At 54.7% G+C, this 25,576-nt stretch overlaps 1 protein-coding gene across 1 annotated transcript in view; it reads left to right on the plus strand.

Annotated features, from left to right (window-relative positions):
- LOC127023850 (carboxyl-terminal PDZ ligand of neuronal nitric oxide synthase protein-like) overlaps positions 1-24,414 on the plus strand; it is a 36,560-nt gene extending 12,146 nt beyond the window's left edge. The window contains exons 3-11 of the mRNA XM_050908165.1: positions 16,410-16,502; positions 17,202-17,260; positions 18,749-18,857; positions 19,299-19,440; positions 19,821-19,981; positions 21,605-21,772; positions 22,658-22,823; positions 23,477-23,834; positions 24,300-24,414. Coding sequence (XP_050764122.1) covers positions 16,410-16,502; positions 17,202-17,260; positions 18,749-18,857; positions 19,299-19,440; positions 19,821-19,981; positions 21,605-21,772; positions 22,658-22,823; positions 23,477-23,834; positions 24,300-24,414 — 1,371 coding nt within the window. The remainder of the gene's footprint in view (positions 1-16,409; positions 16,503-17,201; positions 17,261-18,748; positions 18,858-19,298; positions 19,441-19,820; positions 19,982-21,604; positions 21,773-22,657; positions 22,824-23,476; positions 23,835-24,299) is intronic.
- Positions 24,415-25,576: the final 1,162 nt, after the last annotated feature.

A 25,576-nucleotide genomic window follows, 5' to 3' on the forward strand; every position in this document is an offset into this window, starting at 1 on the left:
ACGTCTTGAGTGGGAGGAGAGGAATAAACACCTCTGAGATTACACGAGAATCCAGCCTTCTGCTCGCTGCTTGGGGAGGTCTCACCGTGCCATAGAGCCGCCCCACTGACTTATAATCTTTGCAGGTTTCCACCCTGCTCACCGCCAACCCTAAATCACCTCTGGACTTGTTGCCACAGAATAATGATTAGTTATCTTCTGCCACTTAACTTCTCAGCTGAAATGAGTGGGGACTGGTCTAGCTGTGAATACAGGCCACTGTAACAGAAGACAGCTTAGAGCTTTTTCAGTAGCCACATGCTATGACCTAGTTTTTGAGAAGTGACTGGTGATCATAGATGCTTCAGCTCTTATACCCTGTTCAGAGAGTGCGCTGTGTATGATTGATAACAGATGGATGGAGGGATCAGCCAGTGAGATGTGTCATCTCTAAGCAACAGTGACCTCTTAATGCCTTCCTCAGAGTGCTGAAAACTGGATGGCTTCTCCAACGAGGGGGTGGAACTAGTGAGGTGTATTAATATTGTTTTGCATAAGAGTCATGATGGATTGGGATTTAGTTGAAGGCTAATAAAAGCAGCAGTTAAACAAATAAAAGGTAAATTAAAATGTTAGTACTAAATAGAACAAGACAGAGCTTTTTGTCTGATGCTAAATCTTGGCGATGAGGCAGGTACCTTTTAATTGTAAAATAAAGTGGCTTTAACATTGTCATTATATTACTGAAGCATTTGATTTCACTAGCTAAAATATCAGTGTATGAGATCTCTGCAAAGCTTTTATCTAGTTTGAAATAAAGTAGCTTTTTCAACAATTATGTTACTGGTTGTCGCGTATTACAGAGATGAAATATAATGGCTTTCAAATTACATTCTGGTGTAGAACAATCAGCCATGACTCAAAGCTGCTTCTTTATTCGTGTCTGAAAAAAATGTAATTGAGATGGCAACCAGAGTGGTAGCGAGCACATTGGATTAGCTTGTTAACAGGGAGGTGCCTTAATCTGAGTGGCAACTGCATGGGCAAGGGCACAGAAGCTGGGGTTGCCCGTGGTGTGGAGCGCCTTTGCTACGCTGGTGGAGCAGAGACCCTCCTTGCACAGCTAATACAAGCACACACATTGATTTCCACTAGAGCAGGTTGACACGTTTCCGGAACCAAACAGAATGGTCCATGAAAATACAAACACTTAAACCTGTCCCGTGGGTGAAGCTATCTCATGCATGGAAAACTTAAAAAAAAAAAAAAAAAATCAGCTTGTAGCTACAGTGTAACCGCATGCTTTGACCTCAGCCTTTCTGGTTCTTTGGTTAAGAGTGTCCGCACTGGACATGGGAGAAAGGATAGACCTAGTGCCACACCAGCGGGTGCCTTTGTAGATGCTGTCTTGATTTTGTCCAATGCAAAGGCCCTCTGTACTTTATGAATCAGTGTTCTGAGGAGAGGGGACCCTGAGGGACCACAACCACAAAGCAAAGTTCTGCCTAGTAAAATAAGATTTGCTAACAGTAGCTTGGTTCTACGCTTGCTTTCTTCATTCTGCTTTTGCTCTGTACTAAATGAGGCCTGAAGGCAAACAGAATCTGTGCTACTTAACATAATACTTTGACAAGCTACTTCATGTTTTGACCAAATAACTCTATGATAAATCTACAGAATAAAAATCTTGAATGCATCCCTGGAGGGAAGGATACTTTGATGCGGGAGCAGGGATTTTTCAAAGGCATTACAGAATGGTCTTCTTTCTTTCTTGCAGCAGTGATTAGACATTCTTTAAATGGCCTTTCCCTGTGCCAGATGGGTTATTTGGACTAATCGGCAACCACCTGACTGTTTTCAGGACACCTGAGTCACTTCCCCCTTCCTCCATCCTTCTGTCACTCTGCTGCTGCAGAGATGCTGCCACGTGGTGGGTCTGCTGGAGGGGAGGATGCATTGCAGAGAGCATCACAGGCCAGGGCTCCGCATCACCCTGCTGCCTGCACAGCCAGGTCCAGCGTACCCCCAGGAATCCCACCAAACCCTCTGAGCTCCAGGGTTTTTTTCTAAAAACAAATTATTTTTGTCACAGGAAAAAGAGCAGTGGGACATGGTAAGACTAGATGCAGTGTGATGGAGGACTAGGCATTTACAGCTGGCTCCAGGAAGGTGTAAGGCACACAGTTACTCTTCAGGCACGTGGATCCTTTGGTAGAACTGGCCCAAATGCTGGTGTCTGCCATCAGCACCTGCTACCTCTGAGTGCCCTGTACCTACCACAGAGCTATATGCGGTTCATGAAGCATTAAGGTTCAGTGATCCCAAGCCATCATGGACCGGTTCAGTCCTGCTGCAGCCTGTGCTCCTGCCGTTAATGATTACGGGGTCTAAACTTCCAGCCCAGGCACATTTTCCTTCTTTTCATGTTGTTGCCCCCCCAGGGCAATGCTGGTCTCCCGCTCGTCTTGCTTCCTTGCATCCAAGCTGAGGGCAGGAGCAGCTGTGATCTGGGGCCGGGAGCACTGTTTGTGGTTAATCATTGACCTGTATGCAAGCAGCACAGGATGCATTAATGTCCACAGCTTCACACCTAGCTGCTGACACCACGGCTAGCCCAGGGACACCAGGAACAGCAGTGGGGAGCAGAGCAGGCATCAGGAAAGTGGAACCAAGCATCAGCCCCAAGGGTGGCTGCTGGTCACTGCTGAGCAGGGGGCAACGGCATGTCATAGCTGTATTTGCAGTGCGAACACAGCACACCCAGGTGGGTTCCCACTTTTTGTAGCTTCTTTTGTGGCTGTCTGTAACAAGTTCTTCATCTTTACTTACCCGTCTGTGAAGCAGCCGCATGCCCAGCTGAGGACCCTGGCGTGCCTCCAGGAGACCTGGGCACATCCACTGCCCAGCACTGCGAGCCTGCAAACGACTGACAAACAAATCATCCAGTAGCCTCTTGTCCAAGAGCCTGAAAGCCCAGCCCAGGCTGCTTGTCTCTGCCTTGGCACTTGGCTGTGATGCTCTGGTACAGTTTTGATGACAAGACCTCTGTGACAATAAATACTGATACCATAAAACCCTCTTTATCCATAATTCCCACTATCTAAACCCAGGCTGTTTCTCTCATTGTGATTCACTAACCTCAGTAGCTCTCCTGAGGCTAACAGAGTCCTTGAACTGCTTAATATTCTGGAGTTTTGGAAATGACACAATTAGTGTTGAATTTTCTTTCTCTTATAGTAACGGTCTTGTTTCTAAATTTGAGTAAGATTTTATGGACAATTTGAGGAGAACCCAGAGACCTTCCTTTAGATTTAGGGATTGCCACAGAGAAGGGTTACCACGGTCTGTTGGCAATTTTATTAGCATTCAATGATTTCTAACCAAGGACCACTTGGCGAGAAGCAGTATGCCAGCCATACTGTGCCTGGCTCTGCTCAGGTCTTCACATCTGGGTAATACCTGGGTGCGACCGATGCCTGCCCAGGGGCAGCCTGGCAGGAGAGGGCTGAGCTCCCTTCTGTCTTTGTTTTTGCTGTATTCCAGACATGCGCATGATACAAGAGCTCTTGGGCAGATTTCAAAAGAGATTTGTGCCCTGCGTTGCTGTTCAGAACAGCCAAGATTCCTTCTTAAGTCAATGAGAATTAGGAATTGTGTGCTTTAGAAAATCCCTCTTAATAGCTCCATCTAAACATCAGACCTGACTCTGCTGATTTTACTAAGGTGCAGGATCTTTCAGCACTGCACGCCAAGTCTTTACTAATAGACCTTACACACACAGTCCCTGTGGCCCTACAGTGACTGACCCCCTCCAAGCTCAATGGCCTGTTCCTGGCTGGAATCACTGTACTGTTAGTGCTCTCAGATGCAGACGCATCCTTTCTGTGCAGCACTTGGAGGCTGACTATAAGTCACTGGGCTTTCTGTAAGAAATGTTTTCTCAAGTGGAACTGTTGCAGATTGATGGTATTAACAACTACACAGAAAAAGTCTCCTTGCCTGGGAATAAAGCAGATTATTTCAGTCCCTGACTGTCTCAGACCAGTACATAGCAAGGCTGTTCATGAAAGTTGCTGGCATTGAGAAGTAGAAAGGTTCAGCTGCACCCAGGGCTTGAGCTAACAAAGAGCTCTCTGCCATGAAAGAGAACGAAGCCTGATTGCACCTAGCAAACGAGGCATGAAACCTGGTCTGCACATAGCAGCACGCTAGGCAGCTCAGCATCTCTCCCATTTTCATTCTGGTCTAGTTTGTAATCAAATGCTGTTTCTGAATGCAAATGGCGATCAAGTCTTCATTCTAGCTTGCATTCTGCTTGCTCAAAGATAGAGATGCCAAGTCCAGCTTCCTACCTCTGCTGTAGATATGCAAAGAAAATGCTAATTTCCCTAGTGGGTGGCTAGGAGAAACCACAAGACACAAAGCTATACGACAGCACCCAAGGTGCATATGGTGTGTGATAGCAAGTTAGAAGCCAGGAGATGGTCCCTCCCTGCAGCGTTTACCAAAAGCAGGTGTTAGTCATGCAGATGTAGCTTCTTCAGAGTCTCAAAAGCAAACTAGATTCCTCCTCCTCCTTTGGATAAGTATCTGCCCTGGGTGGACATGCTCAGCATCACTCTCCCCCGCATCCTGAAGTCAGAGGCTTTAAGGAGGAGGCTGCAGCCACATGGTTTCTTTCTGGCTGCAGAGCAGCATGGGTGCTGGAAGTGGAGAACCACAGTAGGTCATGCCTGGTCCTCTTGGGAGCAGGAGCTGGGTTGACTTAGTTACCCGTATGAACACATGGGCCTTCTCTCCTCTGCCTTCTACATCTTAACCTCACCTGCCTGTACCAAGCCTCAGGAGCACTGACTCTTCCTCTCCATCCCCACACGCAGAGCATGGCTTGCCCAGCCTGCCTCTCCAGCTGCCTTCACCTCCAGTTTGCCATCCTCCTTTGCTTGGACTACCTACACTAAAATAGCATCATTACATAAACACGGAGGGAACTGTTGCATTATTTAGAGGCCTGAAATCGTGGCACCTGCCTTTGTCAGAGCCTCAGCATGGCAGCAGGATTAGGATTTCTCTGTGCTATGCCAGTGTGAGCCCCTGCCAGGGCCCTCGTTAAGCACCCCTGAAGCCCCCACCCCATGCACTGCAGCTCCCTCCACCCGCACAGCCGCAGCACGGCAGGCCCTGCCAGCTCCCACGGCCATAGAGTGCTCGTGGTCTGAACGGGTGCTCTGGTCCCTGAAGAGCAGCTGTCACAAATGCTCCTGTGAAGAACCACAGAAGAACTAAAAATTGGCTTTCAATTTTTATTCTCTCCCCAAACAAGCAATAAACACCAGCTCCCAGAGAGAGAAAGAGCAAAGCCTTCCTGTTAATCACCCCTGTCCCATCTCCCCTCCTGCATCTGTGAGGGCATCAGCTCCTCTTTTCCCTCTCTGCATAGCTTAGCCATAATACCAAGAAGTAAGCAAGGACCATCTCCCCCGCTGTCGGGCTCATACAGCTCGCTGATGTGCCACTGCGTTAGCAGCCTGTCAGGCTCATGGGGAGGGGTGGGAAGGGACCAAATGTGCGATAGGGATTTTGGAGTCAGCAGCGGAAATCCTCAGTTTCTCCCTGATCATGTCTTTGTACGAGCAGTATCTGGTGGCCTGGCCCTGCTGGCTAGGTGCTGGGTAGCTGTCACTTAGCAGGGGACTGGCTGTAACCAGAACAAATGAATGAAGTAGAAAATGAACATCCTTGCTTCGTGGATGAGAAACCAACGCACAAAATACTGTTACCTTCCCACAGCCATGTAGGGGGTCTGAGGCTTTTTAATGGAGCTCTGAGCCTGCTGCAGAGTCCTGGCTCCTGCTCTTCTGAGCTTTGTTGTTTGAACATGGATGAACAAGGTTTAAAACAATTCAGTCTCCTAACTTGCCTCTTGTCCTACATACCAGACTGAGGGCAACTAGGATATGAAACATCATGTGTACAAAAACAGAACCTTCTCTGCAGGGCCTCTTGACACTGATGTTTATAGGGAAATAAAGAATTACATGAAGGTATTGCAGTGTATAATTGCAGTTTCACTTCTAAGGGTTATTTCAGGTGAATCTGACCTGCTTCTAATGAAATTAGCACTTTTTATCTGCAGTAACCTAGCAGCTCTTTGAGGTAGGGACCATTTTCATGCTCATGTGCGCTCAGTGCACGGTACATGAGACTCCATTGGGGTGGGGTCCCAAGACACTACTTCATTACTGAAACTAATTAATCATCCAAAGCACTATGAACGGAAAAGGTAATTTGTTTTCTCCTCCAAAGTGAATAGAGGTAGGGAGGAAAATAAAACCCAGCTTCCCTGTGAGCTGGGGTTGGCCTGCCCTGGCGAGACAAGGACTGAAGGGCTGTGTGTGGGAAAGCTCCCTATTAAACCTGGGGACAGCAGGGGGTTCCTGGAAGTGACAGTCGCACAATGGTGCTTTTGTCAAAGAGGCACCAAAGGCCAGATGATGTCACCTTGCACTGGGCTGCGAGGCTGCTTGTGCTTCTCGGGATGGAGCTCAGCGGTATCGCAGTATCTCTTTAACAGGGAGGAGGCCATGAAAAGGCTGCTTTTATCCCACCCTTTTTTAAAAGCAGGCAAAGAAGCTCTGTTCCAGAACAGCCTGCCTGTTTTCAGAAGTGGAAAATACTAATTAAAGAGCCACTGCCAGTGCTGGTCTCCCCACCAGCTCCCATCACCTGCAGGAGTTCTGCTCTCCCCCATGGGTGTAACTCAGACCACCCTTTGCTCCACATCCTTTTGACTGGCTCAGAGGAACGTCTAAACTCCAGCCATGTCCTTTGCTGTCACCACCTCACCTTTAGGTGGAAAGATGGAGCTATCCTTAAAGGCTGCCTGAGACTCCAACAGTCTGAGACCTCCCCGGGATAAGATCTGTTGAAGGTGGGGAGAAGGGGATGAAGAGGAAGGCCTGTATTAACATGCCCATCTGAATGCTTTGCAGAGTTCTCTCAGAAGGCAGGATTCTCTCAGAAGGCAAAGGAGACCTGTATAAAAGGCAGCTCTTTCCCCTGTCTCCCCCTTATCTGACCAACCTCCAGCTGCTGCAGCCAGAGGCAGCATCCTCACAGCTCCCTGCCTGCAGGTCAGGCAGCACCGCTAGCCACCCCATCCAAGCCCTAGCAGCTTCTCTCCCAAACAAAGGGGTACGAGAAGGTTCTTAAAGGTTTAATGACCAAACTGAGGCACAACCCACAGCAACCCCCTCTCTGTTGGCAGGTAGGGCAGCCCTCCTAGAAACCTGTGTTTCTCGGGGCATCTGGTACAACTGATGGATCCCAGCCCTCCTGAGCAGGGGGGCATCAGTCCGATCTTTACCTGCTCTGTGCACCTTGCTGCAGAGGAGCAGACCTCAGTTCCTACTGATGTAAGTGGGTGCCTGCTTGCATTTCTCCATCCTCACACTAAGGAGCAGTTTAGTGTTTCTCTCCAAATCCATCTACACTATAAAAAGGCTCTCAACGTCAGAGAGAGCATGGCTCAAGACTACAGGGTGCAACAGGGTCCTGAGCTTCTCTGGAGGCGATTGCTGGGTGGCTGTGGGGACTGCAGCCCCGCTGGGGATCATGAGTTCATACATGCCATGCAGTGGGGATGTGTAATCCTCACTGTGAGTAGGTGCTGGAAACTCCTGGTTTCAGCTCTCTGCTCTGCCTTGACTTGCCAGGTGAATTCTTGATGAATAAGCCAGCCTCAGTTTCCCATGTTGGGACTGTGGCTAACGTCCGCCCACCTCAGGGAGAAGCTACAGCTCAGGATTCACATCTGCAAAAGAATTTGAAGTATGGAAAGCTCTGTTCAGGGAAGGTCTTCAGATTAGTCAGCTCCCAGTGCGGCTGGTTTTGAATATTTATGAAAGCAGAAAATTGTCAAGCATGTTTTGCTGAGCTGTACAGCTCCTTTCCTGAAAGGAACAGTTTTCCCAAAACAGTGCTTGGAGGCTTGTTTACCTCAGTCTCTCCATGAACCCTCACTCCACCAAGGTGACAGGCAGGAGAAGACGGGAAGGTAGCAGACAGGGTGTCTGCAAGGGGACGTAGAGGGCACACAAGCTGTTTGGGCTGAAGCAACCTGTCAGTACTTTATTTCAATACAATCAGAGCCCTAAAGCTGTTTTGGGGAAGGAGTGTCCAGAGAGCCTGGATCCACAGGTTGCTCTCCTGTTATCCACAAACTGCTTCTCTGCAGCTTCCAAAACCCTGGCAGGAGGGTGGCACTTGTTACTGCTTCCTAAGGGATTATTTTTTTCCCCTTAGACCCTAAGCACTGTTGTGGCTTCACTCACACACATCACCCCAGAGCATCTCCAAAGCCAAAAGAGGAGTTAGCAGGAGGCAGCCAGGCCAGGCATGCCCAGCATTCCTGGTGTTGCCTCTTCCAGAAGCCTCTGTCCCCTAAAGAGCATCCTACAGAGAGACAGAAAACACCTGCATCTCTGCAGAGAGCTGAAACACAGCCCGAGCCAGGACAAAGAGGACTGGGCCAAGCTCGCATGCCCTTTTCCATTTACAGGCAACTTTCAAGAAGCTACTGTTGGAGCTGCAGTTGTGAGCTAAGTCGGGAACCGGCTAAACACAGCTGAAGTGCCCTCATGCTGGCTGAGGGGTTGTGGGGCACAGGTCGAAGAAGACCTGCAGATTAGACCAATTAAAATAGTGCTGACAATGCCAAACAGGAGACTCCAGAAATGCAAATAGTTTCTTAGCTTAATTCAGGTTTTTGCAATTTCATCCACTGCCCTTCATCTCTCCTCCCCCTCAATCCACAGCACTGCTCGGCTCCAGTTGCAGTGAGGGGCTGGCCACCAAGTTTGGGCATCAGTGAAGGGTTTGGCAAACAGACCCCTCATTAGTGAGGTGCTTGTGCATCTCCTTGCACCAAGGCAGCTGTGAGGGGCCACAAACTGCCCTGGGGTCAGGGGGCAGCAAGGGTGGCTTTGCTCCCTCAGTGAGGAAGAGCTGGAAGCCAACCATGATAATGTGGCTGGCAGGGCAGGGGCCTCGCCAGCCAGGGCCCCATCCCATCATACCTGAGCAAGATGAGCAGAGCAGACCCTGGGTAGTAGCCAGGTTCAACCAAGAGTCGAGATCATCGGGCAGGTCCATGCTGATGAGACAGATCTGAGGCTAAGCTGGGAAGTCAGTCTTCAGGTTGGGATCAGCAGATCCGTGGCCAGGCATGTCTGTGGCTGAGCTGGAGACCAACACTCCTACACTGGAGCTCAGGAAGGGGTTGAAGGCCCAGAGCTGAGCTTAAATGGAGCCCCTGTGCCCATGGGTGGGGGTGTGGGTGGAGGCCCCAGGTGAGGCTGGTCAGGACCATTAACACCTCTTCACAGCCGGTTACTGTGAAGTGGCCAAAGTGAGAAGAGCCAGAGGTGTAAGCACAGATCACTGAGAGATGGTCTCAGCACGGCAGCTGGGCTTGGCGGGAGGCTTTGGAGCAGGAGGGTTGTCCTCCAGCTAGAGCCAAGTGCTGGGACTCCATAATCCTGGAGTCCGTCCCCTGCCCTTTGGCCAACCTTACGAGTACCTCTGCTTCCACTTCCCAGCTCTCAAAGAGCAGTTACACGTCTGCCTGACCAAGCCAGTGTTGGGAAGCAGATGATTTTGTGTACCTTAGATGTGGTCTGCTGGGGAGATTTTGAGGACATAGACTGGATTTTCCCATTAATCCTTTCCTCACAGCTATGCGACAAGTTGTCTCCAGCTCCTGCACCTGAGCAGCATCTGCAGATCCGCCGCAAGCAGGGCACCGGCTCCAGGCCGGCCGCAGCAACCCTATCAATAAATCATCTGCGGCTAGTCTATCCTGTGGTTCTTTTCTTGCCAAGACTAATCAAAGCTTAGTCTGTAAGCAGGTCTCTGCAGCTCAGGCTGTGGCCAGGGATGTCAGCATTGCCAGGTGGGTTGTGTGGAAACTGAGCCTGTGGTTTAGGTGGAGTCCTCGGGAAGGAGTGTATGGAGCTCCCCAGGGACAGCGCACTGCGCCGGGGACCCTGCTCCTGCTGCCCACATCTCCTGGGGGGTTATCTGCATGAACTGCTGGGCAGGAAAGGACCAGTGCACAGGAGTCCTGGGGAGGACAGTGTGGTGGGACCTGCTGGTGGGTGATCACTGGGGTCCTGAACCCCACGGATGGTGCTAAGAGGGGCAAGGGCACGATGCCAGTCACCAGAGGTTGCATTCCGATTAGGAAGGGGACAGAGAGGGTCACACTCCAATGTGCAAACTCAGCCCTTGACTGGCCAGCTCCCGAGAAGAATTGGAAAAGGAGAGAAGGCGATCACCTGGCCAGCCGAAGCCTGCAGCCACGGGTGGGCCCTGACCCGAGGTCCGGCGCAGAAGCATGCACAGATAGGTGCTCTCCACAAACGAGCTGAAGCCACGTTCTGGCATGCCAGCCCCAACTCCGGGGCTGGAGCACAAACCTGCAAACACTGTCCTGCATCATTGGAGGAGTTCGAGTCCTGCCGGGCTCTGCAGGCAGCAACACCGCTGCCAAAGCACAGAACTAGGAATAAATAAATAAATCCTGTGTGATGAACTGTGGTCACATTTCCTTGCTGCCCCTCCAGGGACTCCCAGAAACCCAGCGGGGCCGTGGTAGCTCCTTGGCCCCCTTCAGCTCACTGTGTGGGGAGCGGGCTGCGGTATCTACAGAGAATTTGTTGGATGGTGGAAGGAGCTAATTTAAATGAGAAAAAAAGACTTTGGGTATGTTGCCAGCATTCTTCTTGCCTATTGTACTCCCCCTTCGGTTTCTGCTTTCCACTGAACAGTTTTATGTTTCCAAGGATCATAAATTCTCATTTTTCCACTGGGCAGGAGGTGCCCTCCTGGACTCCACCGCTTCCTGCGTTGCTTTTGTGTCCGTGTTGCCCAGTTACTGCAGCACAGACCCAGACTATGCCCGGCCGCATTCACACCGGCCACGTCCCTGGGAGCGTGCACCCCGCCGCCGGGCACTGGGAGTTCATAGGATTCAGACAGGCACATGCTTCCCAAGATGAACAAAGGAAAGGCCATAACCCAGCGGTTTCCAGCCGGAGGCCGTGAGGCAGCGGCTGCGGCTGACCGGTGAAAATGCCGCTGCCTGGCGCGGCTGTCGCGGGAAGGTGTGATGTGATGCAGAAGGGGCCGCGGTGACTCGCGGGGGGATTGGAGGCTGGACCGCAGCCTGCGGTCCAAAGGGTATGGGAACTGACACTGCTTGTTTGTCAGCTCCGAGGCGGCATGCAGCGCTCGGCTAAGCTGCACTTGCTGGGAGAAGAACTCGGGAGTTTTCTGTAGCATCAGTTCCAAGCGGCAGCACTCCAAGCATCAGTAATTCAAACAGCAGTCGAGATCATGCCGTGTCCTCATGCCGTGCGGGTCAGTTTGGTTTAAAATTAATTACATTCCTGAACTCGAAATACTTGGATTCATCATGGCTTTAATTCCTCAAATGGCGCTCATATGGTATCAGAGGTTGCATACTGCAGCGGGAGGGAAGGATGCTTCCCACGCGGCTGGGATGCGGCCGTGTGCCAGCCTGGGAGCAGGAGTAGGGACCGGTGGGTCCTGCCAGGGTGACACTGCCCGGAGCTGGTCTGTCGGGGGACAGAGCCGAGCAGATTTCCACCTCCTCATTGCCATGCTCCCTGTGTCCGTCTGGCGGGCGAGGTTTGGGAAGGGGCTGGGACTGCTTATTGTTGTGGGGTTGTTTATGGACACATACATCCTGCAGCCTGCCAGGCCGGGACGGGGCAAGGGGAGGTTGGGGGCAGGACAGCAGGCTAAGGGCTGGCTGGAGAATTTACAGCTGCAGGAAGAAGTCGTCCATTTCCAAGCCTGTGGCATCTTCCTTTGCGCATACAAACAAAGTACTTACCCAGCAGTGTTTGGGAGCACTGATGTACTCCTGTTTCAAAAACCTGAAGAGCCTCTGCCTTGATTTCCCTTAATATAACTTGGGCTGCACAGCAGCAAACACCATTTGTACCATGGCAGGGAGCGTGCCCTGGCTCTGCCGGCTCTCTCGAGTCTGGCCCTTCTGCAATTTATTAATGGGGAAGATGCATTTTTTGGAAACAGAGACTGCTCTAAGACTTGCAAACTCTCTATTTTATGACAGTTTTCATTTGCATAATGAAGGCCCTGATACCTTCAGTAATTAATCACATTAAGAATTGCTTCCTTGAATAACTCTATTCATGCAAGTTGTTCTTAGTGCTGGAAACTGCATATGATTTCCAATGTGCATTAGCCCATCTCTTTCATCAGCAGATGGAAGCTGGTAACTGCATGTGTAATTTATATCTGCTTGGGTGGAATTATCAGATGAAATATGCATTACATGGCGCCATTAACATTTCTAGTCATACAGTCTTTAGCTCTTGGGTAAGTTAATATTACATGCCGGCAGTGTGTGGGACCATATGAAAGGCAAGGACTCAAACACGGGGATTTAAAAGCAGAAATGGAAAGTATTCCAGGTCAGACACATCAGAAATAGAATTAATGAAGCTGCTAAATTAAATGAGATGCATTGCCCTTTTTTGACCTGCATTTTTTTATACAATGTCCCATCTTGTCTCCATAGCTAAGAAAGCTGCCAGGCTTGCCTGTTGAATCGCTACTTGTAAGGGCAACTCCAGATCCTTTAACATCCGGAAAGCTTCCCCCATAGGATAGCACAAGCAGCAAGAGAATGACAATTGAATCTCGGAAGGCAGCAGAGAAGATGAACACTGTTGCGTGGGTTTGGATTTGTCGGTAATCTTGATAAATTTGGAAAAAAAATCACATCAATTCAATAGTAAGAAAAAAAGAATCAGTGATTAGATTTTGCTTTCTGATGACAGTGCCAGGTTAGCCAGGAGCCTCGTGCTCAGATGTATGTTGGTTTACGCATGAACATTTTTATAAGAGAGACAGTCTGCTATCTTGGAGTGCATTTTTTCATGTGCTTTTTTGTCCTTATATAAATCACAGTTAATTAAAATACTGATTCCTGCTTGATAGGAAGCAATTAAATGACGGAAGCTGTATCCCATCTGCCTCTTATGTGTAGAGACGGAGAGAGAGTCCAATCCAAGCTGGTGTGGCATGGGCTCGTGGGGCTTTCGCCCAGCCCTGCTCTCGGGATCATGATGCTCTTGCCCAGCTGGCATTACTGCTCTGCATGCTGAGCAGCCGGTCGGGGCCGGGCCATCCTAAGGCTCCTGCTGCTTGAGGGTTTTCACCTTTTAGAAAGGATTTTGGGGCCCAGTGGGTTTTGATTGTTTTCAGGCCAAGCTAATTCTGCCCATGGCTGGGACCCCAGCACCTCTGCTGGGGGGAGCATGCGTTGGCCGTTTGCAGGTGCTCTGGCGAGGATGCAGCAGCAAGGCACAAGCAGCAGCAGCAGCCACGAGCTGCACGGAGCAAGCAGGACCAGCAAATGCATCGGCCTCCTTCCTCGCTGACGATGCTGTGGCAAAGGGCCGCATCCAGAGCAGAGCCTGAGGGTGCTGCCTGCAGATTGCAAGGGTCAAAACTGCTTCAGAGGCTGTGTGCAGGGTGTGCGTGTCACTGGGGCAGGGGAGAAGCTCTGAGCTCTGCTCTCACCTGCCCCGTGTGCCTCCCCAGCCCCGGCTGCCCCAGCACGGCTTGGTGGCTCGGCACCAGCCTGTGGCAGGGACAAGGGCAGAGCGTGCCGGGCAGCTCAGGCCGGCTCTGCTTAGAGCTGAAGCCCCGTATCTGTCCCGAAGTCAGGCTGGGGCGGTGTGGTATGGTAGCTGGCTGGAGTTCCCTGGGTTTACAGAGACTTGCCATCACTCCTGGCAGCACCCGGAGATGCACTGCCGCTGCTCCCGATTGTTCCTTTCTGTCCAAGAGAGAAAGAAAAAGCATCTCTGCAAAATCCAGACTTGGACTTTGCTTAAAGCCTTTGAGTAAAGAGCCTTGTTTGAATGTAATTGCACCCCTGTTGCTACAAGGGGAAAATACACTGTATCGCTCTTTCTTTCTTGGAAAGCTCAGATAGTATTTTCCCAGCCATTTGTGTATAAAGAAAGATAAATAGCTCTTTAGCGGGCGGAACAATCTATCCCGGTTTTTATTGACATTCATGCAAGCAGACAAGGAGAAACAGTTTGGCGGTGCTGAGCATAGGGGAGGGGGAAGCTCCAGCCCAGCGGAGCTGGGAGCACCCGGTGAGGCTGGGCTGGGGGTGCCAGGGCACCGAGGGGCTGCTCCGGCAGAGGGTGGGAGAAGCCCTCTCCGGTGCTGAGGCCGGCGAGCCCGGCTGCCTGGCCTCGGCCCCGCAGATGTGTGCCTCTCCTGCGGGTCCCCCGGCCCGCGGCAGTCTGCAGGACGCACTCGCCACCTCACCCATCATTTCACTCCTCCCTATAAATAAAAAATGTGTATGGCAAATTTAGCTCTGGCTTCACACACAATGGTGCTACAGATGATAGATAGATTTTTAAAGAGCTTGTCTCAGAGTAATAATTCATGGGGAGATCAAAAGGCTATGGTTTAATCCGGGGTCTGTCTGATACCATAAACCTTGCAGAGTGCTAAGAATTCAATGAGCAGCATCAAAAGCCTGATAAACATGAAAGCCACCCAGTTTTCTGCCTGTAAGCCTGGCGTGGCTTACAATGGGTGCTGAGGAGCTGGAAAGACGCATATCTTCTCTGCAGTGCTTGGGTGCCATGCTGACACGGAGCCACACGCAGAGTCCTTCAACTTCAGGCTCCTGAAAGAGGTGCCTGGACTCCCTTAACATCTCAATTGCTACCCGCAGCTCCGCCAACTGTAGAAAGAGATAAGATTTCTAATTAGATGTCTAATTACACAGCGTAGGTAGGCTTCAGGCTGCACTCTGCCGCTTGGCATTGCCTTGTCCTCCGTGTCTGTGAATCACGCAGTCTGCATTGCTTCTCCAAAGCGATGTGGCAGAGGCATCCCAGGAGACAGTGGAGGCTGGCAATGGAGCGGAGGCACCTCCCGTCCCCGTGAGCCCGTCGGGGCGGCGCAGCGTTCCCCGGGAAGGCTCAGTGGCATGGTGCTTACCAGCGAGGTGGCTGGCTGTCCTCAGGGGGACAGGACACCGCAGAGGGGGCTGCATCACCCTGGCACCTTAGCAGGAAAAGCTTGCAAGCTGCATCCAATGTGACGGAACGATGGAAGATATGGCCAGAGCCCATCTACAGCCTCTTTTCTGGTAGACCATAACTAACAGCATGTGGAGAGAGCCAAGAGTCATCGGGGAGCGAGGGCAGAGCAGGCGCAGGGGGAGGCTCGGCTCGGCCAGGCCACGCTCGCTTGCGTTCGTAGCCTCGCTGCGACCGCTTGCAGGGGCAGAGCCAGCAGGCAGTGGTGTCCCCGTGATGTCCCCTTTGCAGAGTCCCAGCTCCGTTACAGCACCGTTGACATTATTAGACTATTAAAACAGGGGATTTGTAACCTCTGCTTTCCAGCTATGGGAACTGTACATCGAGTTAATCCGAAGGATTTCTTTTTTATCAGATACATGGTGGCTGTTACTGTAGCTCCACTGACACTAACGGACGTGCTGGTTTAGATAAATCGAGGATCTGGCCCAGGAAAGCTGGATTTCAGACAGGGACTGAGAAAAATATAGGGTATCAAAATGCTGTATCTGAAAGCCGAAAATAGTGCCTAAAATGGGGCCAGTAAGGATCAGCGCTGTAAACACAGGTCTCCAGAGTAGAAGGGCTCTGCCGTGCTTCTAGCTGTCAGCAAAAGCAACATTTAAAAGCCGGCAGTTTAATTTTTAACACAAATGGAGGTGAGTTCAGACTGCAGACACCTGCAGGTGAGGAGCTGGGTTTTTCTCCAGAGATACTGAGCCCACTGAGGTTAATGTGATTATGTAAATGACTGAGGTATAATTGCGTTATTGCCACCCATCTGGCCCTCCTTGCAATTCATAAGTGATTTTATATTCCCCATGCACTGCAGAGCTGCCATACAAGGGCACTGGAGATGCCATAAATCACTGCTTGGTGTTTGCTGCAAGTGCCGTCTCCCTGTCAAGCCTCTGGTGCAGAGCCCCGCTGGACTAGGCATGGCCAATGCATCAGGAAAGTTCTTCCCGGATCCGAATTAACAGTCTCTGGATGCAGTCCAGAGGATCGAGCCTCTGCTTGTCCTCTCCCAAGCGACACTCCTGACAAAGCCGAGATCCTGCCCGGCATCCCAGCTGCGGCAGCGGGTCCTTCCCAACATGGATTTTCTTAGCAGGATAAAACAAATTCGCACTTCCCTCGGCAGCTGGGATTAAACACAAAACCGACATTTTCGTCTAAAACACTGACTAATACCGCACACTGTCCCAGGCACCCCCCCAATACTACCTCTCTTCTAACCTGGGTTTTTCTTCCCATCAGTATGAATTCAAAGCCAAGAACATTAAGAAGAAGAAAGTGAGCATCATTGTGTCCGTGGACGGGGTGAAGGTGATTCTGCGCAAGAAGCAGAAGGTGAGACTTCTTCAGCCCAGCTGGGACACTTGGGGCCAGAGCACCCGGGATGTTGGCTTTGACCATGTCTGGGTATTACCATGCTCAGGATAGTCACACTTCTAACCAAAACTGGCCTTTTCTTAAAAACCACCCAGAATTTTCACAAGAAAACACTCCATTTTTCATCAAACTAATAACAAAACCTTGCTGAAAAAAGAGTGGGAAAATTACACTGTGGGAAGAGGATTTTTTTCCTATCAAGAAATGTCAAGCTTTCAGGAAATACAGTTTCTTTTTCTTGTTAATACCAGTAGGCTTTTTCTGTGCTGCCTGGGCTGAGCACCCCTCAGCTCTTTGCCCAGGCTGTGCATCCCACCGAGCTGAGCCAGCAGCTGGGTCCAGATCTCCTAAGCCCTAACTCAGAGCCTTCTTCCCCAAAACGTGTTACTCTTCTGCATATTTGATGCTATAAATTAATCTTAGGGACCATTTTCAGCCCTGAAGGCTGTGATCAGATGACCAGATATGACAAATGATCAAAGAAATCTATTTTTATCCAAGATACCAATGAAACAGCCATTGCTCATATAGTCAAACTGTAGCCTGGATTTTGGCTTGGGACAAATGCACCATTCTCCAGGGTTCCTGCCCATCAGCATGGTGGAGTTTCATTTTTACCTGACTCACTGTAATTTTCTTTCTGCCATCTGCTTACAGAGAAAGGAGTGGACCTGGGACGAGAGTAAGATGGTGGTGATGCACGATCCCGTGTACAGGTACGCGGCAGGGGATTTACACCAGCTAGGTCCAATCAGCCCTGAGCAATGCGTATCCATCCTCCTGCTTGCTGAGTTACCTCCACCAAGGCTGGTTTTCCAAAGGACCATGAAAAATTAACGAGGTTGCAAAATTACCGCTGCTGGGGAATTCTTTTCATATGTTTTTGAGAGTGAGATGGACTGATCTAGCTTTGAAGCTGGCTCTGCTTTGAACAGGGTTAGACTAGATGACCCCCAGAGATGCTTTCAACCCGAATTACTCTGATTCTGACTCTGAAGACAGGCTTCCCACGGTTTTCCTTCAGAGCATGGCTCGCCGTGTGCTTCTGAAGAAGGGCCTTACTCTAAGGTGTAAGTGCTTACAGGGAATTAACCTGTACAGGACGTGGTAAGATAGCATTGACTTTCCATAGCACCTGCCATGGGATCTCAAAGTATTTTGGAGACCACAAGCTCCACCCAGAGGTTTACACTGCATGTAAACCCGATGCCTCAGGAGCCATCAGGGATGGCTTCCTTGAAGGCAACCTCAGCGATGGTGCGTAGCCTGCGGACACAGTTAAGAGCACAGGTTGCACCAGGCTGTTAGATCTGCCAAGTGAATAATTGTACCACGAGCACGAAGCCCACAGCCCCAAGGGCTGGGGTCACCAACATTGGTTTTCTGGGTCAGAGCCCTTGGTGAGGAGATAAGGAGCGGAGGACGTGCTGATGCATTATCCGTGCCTATCTCTCACTTCTGGCATCCGTGAAAGATTATTACAAGACGTGGTACATCAGCAATAATTGCTCCAATTACAAGTTCAACACAAAAAAATTCCAATGACAGAAAAAAGAAAAAAACATTTCAAGAATCCCTTTGGTTTCTTCTCTATTCAGAGCCGAACTCACTTGTCACATTTTTACCCAATTAAATCAAACATATAAAAAGGCCTTTAAAAATGGTTTTGCAGCACAGGGAGGAAAAAGAGTCAGCCTGAACAGGAGAGAGAGAAGTCCTCTGAGTACACTCAGCACCCCTGGGAGAGGCATCCAGGGGACGCTGCCTTTTGTGCTGTGCCACCTGCCTGCTGCTGGGAATGGACCCGCGCTGGGTCCCCGGGCTGGCTGCACCGAGGCAGGCAGGACGTTCGCTGTACAGGCAGTTGTGCCACACTGCAGCCTGGGCAGGGATTAATTGCTGGGGCTAAAAATAGCCACACGCTTTCCAATACTACAGATTTTTTAGCTTTCCCACAGCATCTTTAAAAAGCTTTTGCCTACTTCAGAAACCAGAAGGTTTTCCATCAAGCCAGAAACACTCTCTGAATCTGTTGCCTCCTGCCTTGAAAATGGCAGGAGGGGCTGTGCACCAGCACCGCCTCGTTCCTCCAACCCTGGGTGCTGTGAGCCAGCCCATCCTGGCAACACACGGGAGCCTCCGAGGTTGTCTGGGGGTAGAGACTCCCCTGGGTGTTTAATTCCCTTTGTCTCTCTCCCACCTAGAATCTTCTATGTGTCTCACGACTCGCAAGACCTGAAAATATTTAGTTACATTGCAAGGGATGGTGCTAACAACTCCTTCAGGTGCAACGTCTTCAAATCGAAAAAGAAGGTAGGATGCTCCCGGGGCTACGGCCAGGTCATCCCCGGGTGGGAGACCTCGCACCTTCCTGTGCAGGACCCAAAGTAACCGCTGGGTCGGAGGGTGCAGACCCTTGGGGAGAGACCGAGGCAGCGCCAGTGCTGGATGTCCCTGAAAAAACATGCCTGGTGCCTGTCCCCTCCTGGCCCAGCCGCCTGGGCAGCAGCACAGCCCGTCTGCCGCAGCCCACAGGGAGATAAGAGCTCATCCCTGAGAGCGGGGGGCTGGGGGGATGCTCTGTGTCAGGTCCAGCGGCGGGCAGTGGTGGACCCCCCCCGCCATGGGAAAAGATGGCAGTGCGGGGCAGCCCCGGGGTGGGAAGTGGGGGGAAGGCTCCCAGTTTTCCCATCGGCGGTGGGGCGGTGGCAGCGTGGCCGCCGCGGGGCTGAGCGGCGCGGGTTTGCTCCGCAGAGCCAGGCGATGCGGGTGGTGCGGACGGTGGGGCAGGCCTTCGAGGTGTGCCACAAGCTGAGCCTGCAGCACGCCCTGCAGAACGCCGACGGGCAGGCGGACGGTGCCAGCGACAAGTCGGCCGAGGAGCAGCCGCTGGAAGGTGACGCGCGGCTCCCCACGGGGCGCGGGCAGACCCCTCCCTCAGCAGCGGCAGCAGGGATGCTTTGGGGTGGGGAACTGCAAGGTGGCATTGTCCTTTGTGGGCCAGCTCTAGTGACAGCGAGAGCTTTGGGCCCCTTCAGATGGGGGGCACAGGGAATCCACCCCATCTGCCCACCCGTCCTGGGCACCAGGAAGGCAGAGGCTGAGCCCCCTTGTCCAGCAGGCTGAGGGTCTGCAAGCACCAGCCCCTTCCTCCTGCCCCTCCACAGCAAGCCAAGACTTGAAGCAAGTCCTGGCCTTGTCCCTGAGCTGCCACCCCGGCTCCTTGCTGCGATCCTGCGGGGGGGGCTTGGGTTTATTTATCCATCTCGTTTGAAGTTCACCAGATAAAGGGCTCCAAGATCACGGATGCGGATGAGGTTGGCATCGACTCTGACAGCATCTGTGTGTCCGAGAGGGGACCCGGAGAGCTGCCTGCTGCCAGGGGAGACCTCGGCATGCTGAAACCTGGGCAAGCCTCAAAGGATAAGAACTGCCAGGTAACGGGGGGACGGTCCACGCACTCTGCTGCTGCTGGGGTCCCTCTGCTCGGGGTCACTGTATCACAGCTTGATTTGGAGGGGCTTTCATGGAGACCCCATTGCAGAACCCCTCTCCTGGCTCCCTGCTCTTGCAGCCCCCGTGGCAGGACAGGGTGTTCAGCTCCCGGTTTACCCGCAGCTAAGCTGTGTCGCAGTGCTGGGGCAGGGGGAAAGGCGAGAGCCGGGAGTGGGGCCACAGTGCATGGCTGAGCGGGCTTCAAACGCAACCTGGGAGAGCCCACCGGTGCAGGCAGGGCAGAGCACAGAGGGGCTCTGCCGGAGCGATCGCCCAGTGCTAGAAAGGAGAAGCGAGGCAGGACCCCCCCTCCAGCAGCAGCATCCACATAACAGGCAGAAACTAAGAGGAGGCGTCTCTGGTGAGGCAACAATTTCCCTGCCATGCGGGGTGGATTTCTGTGCCCCCAGTGCCACTCAGCAGTGGTCCCTCGTCTGACTGCCCCAGCAGAGACCCCCGGCTCCCCTCGCCCCCCAGGCCCAGGGAGCAGTGTCCCCAAGGGGGCCCAGCCCCGGCAGCACAGGCACCCAGGGTGCGTTCCGTGTGAGCAGTGGTTTCGCCGTAATGAATAGCTGCTCTGCAGAGCTTCTCTGTGAGCGCTTCCCGGTGGCCTGAATGGCATCGCTTCATCTCACACAATTGTATCGCTTGCAGGGCCTGGCTGAAAACAGCTGCGGTGAAATGCACTCAATGGGATTCATTTCCGTGGCTGGAAATGCAGGGCTTTCCTGCGCTTTCCTTCTGGGTGCTGGAGCTGCCCAAGCAGGGGAGGGCAGGGGGCAGGAAAGGCAGCGGCCGCGGGCCAGCTCCCAGCGGGGCATGCTGCAAGGGGAACCATCCTAAAATACCCCCGCTGCCAGAGTGGGAAGCTGCCTGCCGGGGGGATGCGCTGCCCGGCTCTGGGCTGCATGCTGAGACCCCCGGTGCTATGGAGGGCCAGGTGAGCCACGCACGGGGCCGCTGCACGGTCCCCAGGGCACATGAGGTGGCTGCAAGCTCACCCACCCCGGGCTGAACCGGCAGACCCAGGCTGAGTGCCACACTGGGGCGTGGGGGGCTCAGGGCTCGGTCAGGAGCTGCTCTGAAATCAGTCAGTGTGTGCACTGCCCTTCTCACGTGGGGTATCTCCAAGGGCTGGGACCCCTGCAGTCTTTTGACGTGCTGATGGCCCTGACACTGGACTGCTGCTGCCACTGGCAAATGCTTCAGGCAACAAGAAACCGCCCAGCCTGGGTAGCTGCATCATGGAGAAGGTGGTGGGGTCACTCCCTGCCATCTCCTCCCTGGGGACCTGCCCTCCCTGTTCGGAGCTACGGCCAGACACAGACAATGCAGCCCTGCCAGCTCTCTGGGAGCAGGAGTCACTCTGAAACATGCTATCCTGGGGATCACGTAGTCATGCAGCGCCTGACACCGAGCCCAGGGCTGCCCCCCTCAAAAGTCCCTTGGTGCCAGGGGTGCAGGGGCCGCTCTGCTGCACTGGGGTCAGCGCCGTAGGGAACCACGATCCAAATCCCAGCCTGAGCTGATCCGTCTGCTCACCCTGCCCATTTCTTTGTGCCCAGGATGCCGAGAACTGCTCCCTCCACCCAGCCAGCTCCCAGCAGCTGCTCAGCCCGAGCAGCCCCTGCTCCTCGGCCTCCATCACCCCGCTGGCCTCCCAGCACTGCCTCCAGCTGCTCCAGCAGCAGCTCCTCCAGCAGCAGCAGCAGACGCAGGTGGCCGTGGCCCAGGTACGCGTCCTGCTCTCCCCTTGGGCGGCACCGGCCCGTCTCCTCTCCCTGCTCCAGCCTCTGGCCGGGCTGGGCTGGCAGCGGGAGCAGGCACCCTGTGCTGGGGTGGGAGCGGTACGGGGAGCTCGCAGCATTGCTTACAGCATAGCTCGCAGCATTACTTACAGCATGGCTCACAGCATGGCTCAGCTCCCCCAGGCATAGAGCTGGCTGCAGGCATAAGCCCAGGCCGCTCTAGCAGGGTCACGGGGGACCCCCACAGAGCCACCAGCTCCCCTTTCAGCCCATTTTTGGAAGCCACCCCCCTGTGCCTCTTCCCCCAAACCGGCATCAGAGCGGGGAGCCCGGTGCCTCCCCCCCCCGGCTGGGCACCTCCCCAGCTCGTTTCATGTTACTGGGGTGGACAGCGGCACCGGACCCCCTCTCCTATCCTCCCCCCCGGCCCGGGATGCAGCCGCATCCCCCCCCCCCGCCCGCAGCTGGACCCACTCCGGGGAGGCGGGGGAACCGGTGGTGGCGGGGGTGCCGCGGCGGGGCCGGCAGGGGGCGCTCGAGGGCCGCCGCGCCGCGGATCCCGGGGGATCCCGGGGGATCCCGGGGGTGCTGGGTCCGGTCCCATCCCCGCCTCGCCCCCGATCCCGGGGATCCCGGGGGATCCCGGGGGTGCTGGGTCCGGTCCCATCCCCGCCTCGCCCCCGATCCCGGGGATCCCGGGGGATCCCGGGGGTGCTGGGTCCGGTCCCATCCCCGCCTCGCCCCTGATCCCGGGGATCCCGGGGGATCCCGGGGGTGCTGGGTCCGGTCCCATCCCCGCCTCGCCCCTGATCCCGGGGGATCCCGGGGGTGCTGGGTCCGGTCCCACCCCCGCCTCGCCCCGTCCCGCAGGTGCAGCTGCTGAAGGACCAACTGGCGGCCGAAACGGCGGCGCGGATCGAAGCCCAGGCCCGGGTGCGGCAGCTCCTGTTGACCAACCGTGACCTGCTGCAACACGTCTCCTTGCTGGTGCGGCAGCTGACGGTGCTGGAAGCCCGGGAGCAACACCGGCAGCCGGGTGAGCGCAGTGGCCACCGCACCTCCCAGCACCATCCCACTGGACCATCTCTGCGGTGCCAGGGAGCAGCTGGGATGCTGCTCTGGAGGGGCTTCGGAGCATCTCTGCACCCCTTGCAGTCACAGGGAGCAATTGGGATGCTCCCAGTACGATCTGAGTAGGCTCTGGGGAGCTTTGGAGCATCTCTACATCCCCTGCAGTCCCGGGGAGCAGCTGGGATGCTGCTCTGGAAGGGCTTCGGAGCATCTCTGCACCCCTTGCAGTCACAGGGAGCAATTGGGATGCTCCCAGTACGATCTGAGTAGGCTCTGGGGAGCTTTGGAGCATCTCTACATCCCCTGCAGTCCCGGGGAGCAGCTGGGATGCTCCCAGCACCAGCCTGCCAGACTCTGGGGGGGCTTAGGCACATCTCTGCACCCCTCGTGGTCCCAGGGAGCAGTTAGGGTGCTCCCAGTACAAGCCCAGCAGGCTCTGGGGGGCTTCAGAGCATCTGTGCACCCCTTGTGGTCATGGGGAGCAGCTGGGGCGCTCCCAGTACCATCCCAGCAGGCTCTGGGGGGCTTTGGAGCATCTCTGCACCCCTCACGGTCCAGGGGAGCCGCTGGGTTGGAGGTCCCCAGCTCTTCACGCACCCCTTGTCCCTCTCTCGCCAGTTGACCGCTCCTTGCAAAACCTGTCCCTGGCTCAGTCCCTCTCCCTGAACCTGAAGAACCACTACAGCCTGGACGTCCACCTGCCGTCCACCTCCACCCCCGCCAGCATCCTGGGCAGCCCCGTGGCCCCCGGCTCGCTGCCAGCCCTGGCGCCCGGGGACTCCTACCTCAACCTCATCAGCCTGGAGAGGGGCAGCCACCGCTACGGCAGCAAGGAGGGGGACGAGTGCCTGGCTGTGCTGGAGGGGCAGGAGGGCTTCAGCCGGCGCGTGGAGGGCTCCGAGGTCAGCGAGTTCGCCCTGCTCAACGGGAGCAGCCGGCAGAAGGTGGATGACACGGACAGAGGGGACGAGGACAGGTAGGATGTGCCACCTCTGTCTCCCGCCGGCTGGAGCGGGAACACCCCGAGCAGACCTTCCCACTCCCCGCTGCTGCCCCGGCAGGGCTCCCACTGCACAGGCCGTGTTTCGGAGGGCTCACGGCAGCAGAGCCTGCAGCAGGGGCTGGGGAGGAAGGGCTGTGTTCTGGGCACTCAGGGGCAGGGACAGGTAGCCCAGGGGCTGTGCACTGGCTCAGGTGCAATAAGCCGGGGCAAGGAACCCACCCTGTGCCCCCATGGGGTCGCTGCCTGCCGTGCGCCTGTCCCTGTGCCGTGAAATGGTCATTGCCACATCACCTCACCCCAGCTCCAACATTTGTAGGCGATGGGTTGCACTGATGGGACCCAGCAAAGGTCTTCTGAGGAGCCTGGGGCAGCCAGCCCAAGCCCCCCATGCAGGCAAGTACTTGCCCATCACCTTCGCTCTCTGCTTTTGCTTCCCAGGCGGCAGCAACCCATTCCCAAGCTCAACCCGCCACCGCCCATCCTACGTAAAAGGTCAAGCAAGACCTCCCCGAGCCTGGAAGTGGAGGTGAAGCCGAGAGCACTGCCCACATGAGCTTGCCCAGCCCCAGCATCTCCAGCCTCACCAGCATCGCTGCCAGCTCACTCACCCTCTTGGACCCCGAGGCAAGGACTCCCGTGCGGAGCGCTGCCTCCGGCACGGAGCCCATCCCTGCCGGGACCTGCCAGCGTGCTCTGGGCAAGGACAGGACTGGAGAGAGCGGGCAGATGTCCCCCCTGGCCAGCATCCGCAACTCTGCAGCCAGCGAGGCCCTGGCCAAGGACTTGGCTGCCCTGGCCAGCCCCACGGACAGCACGCTGCCCTTCTCCCCTGCGGACGACACCTGCTTGCACATCAGCTTTTCCGAAGATGAGCTGCTTGAACCAGAGCTGGATGCTGCTGTGGGGCCCAGCAGGGTCCCCTCTTAGTGGGACCACAGTAGGTGGCAGCTGGCTGGCAGGCAGTCCCCAGCAGCTCCGTCCACACTGCTCCACCAGCCCACACTGGGGTTGGGGGCCCCTGTGCCCAGGCTGGGAGGCAGGTCCCTTTGCTGTCCCCATCCCACGCAGCGGCTCCCCCGCCACGTATGGGGCTGCCACGCAGGATGTGACCTGGCCAGCCCCTGCCCCCAGTCTGCACCAGCTCACACTGCCTTCCCGCTGCCCCGTCCTCCAGTCTGCTGCCTGTCCTGTCCCTGCTCACACAGCCAGGGGTGTTGCGCGGGGTCCCTCCCTCTGGGCAGCTCTCTCCGCTGCTGCCTGGCAGAGGCACAATTCGAGTTCATCACTACATCCCTTCTGCTGGCCGGGTGGCTGCAGGCAGCCCCGCACCAGTCCCAGCTTTCCCACAGCAGACGGGTGCCTTTCCCAGCCCCTGGCAGGGTGCGTGCCATCACCTGCCGGGCAGCTCGGGAGGGCGAGGGGCCGGCAGCCAGCACTGCTGAAGGCCAGGGCACGCTGGACGGGGATGGCACTGGTTTGACTTGCTCTGAGGAGGTTCCCACCCAACCAGCATTCCCCATGGGATGCTCCACGGCAGAAACATCCCTGGGAGTTGAATGATGGGAGCCCCTGGGCAGGGGAACGGCATGGCACAGGGATGTGAACACCCGGACACGAGGCTGCTGTCACTAACCCGGTTCATCGGTTGCCACTCATGGTAGCGGTGCGAGCGGGGCCATGTGGCACGGCCGTGGTGCTGCTCCCCTGCCCGGCTC

Source organism: Gymnogyps californianus, chromosome 18 (assembly GCF_018139145.2).
Source record: "Gymnogyps californianus isolate 813 chromosome 18, ASM1813914v2, whole genome shotgun sequence".
Taxonomy (NCBI): Eukaryota; Metazoa; Chordata; class Aves; order Accipitriformes; family Cathartidae; genus Gymnogyps; species Gymnogyps californianus.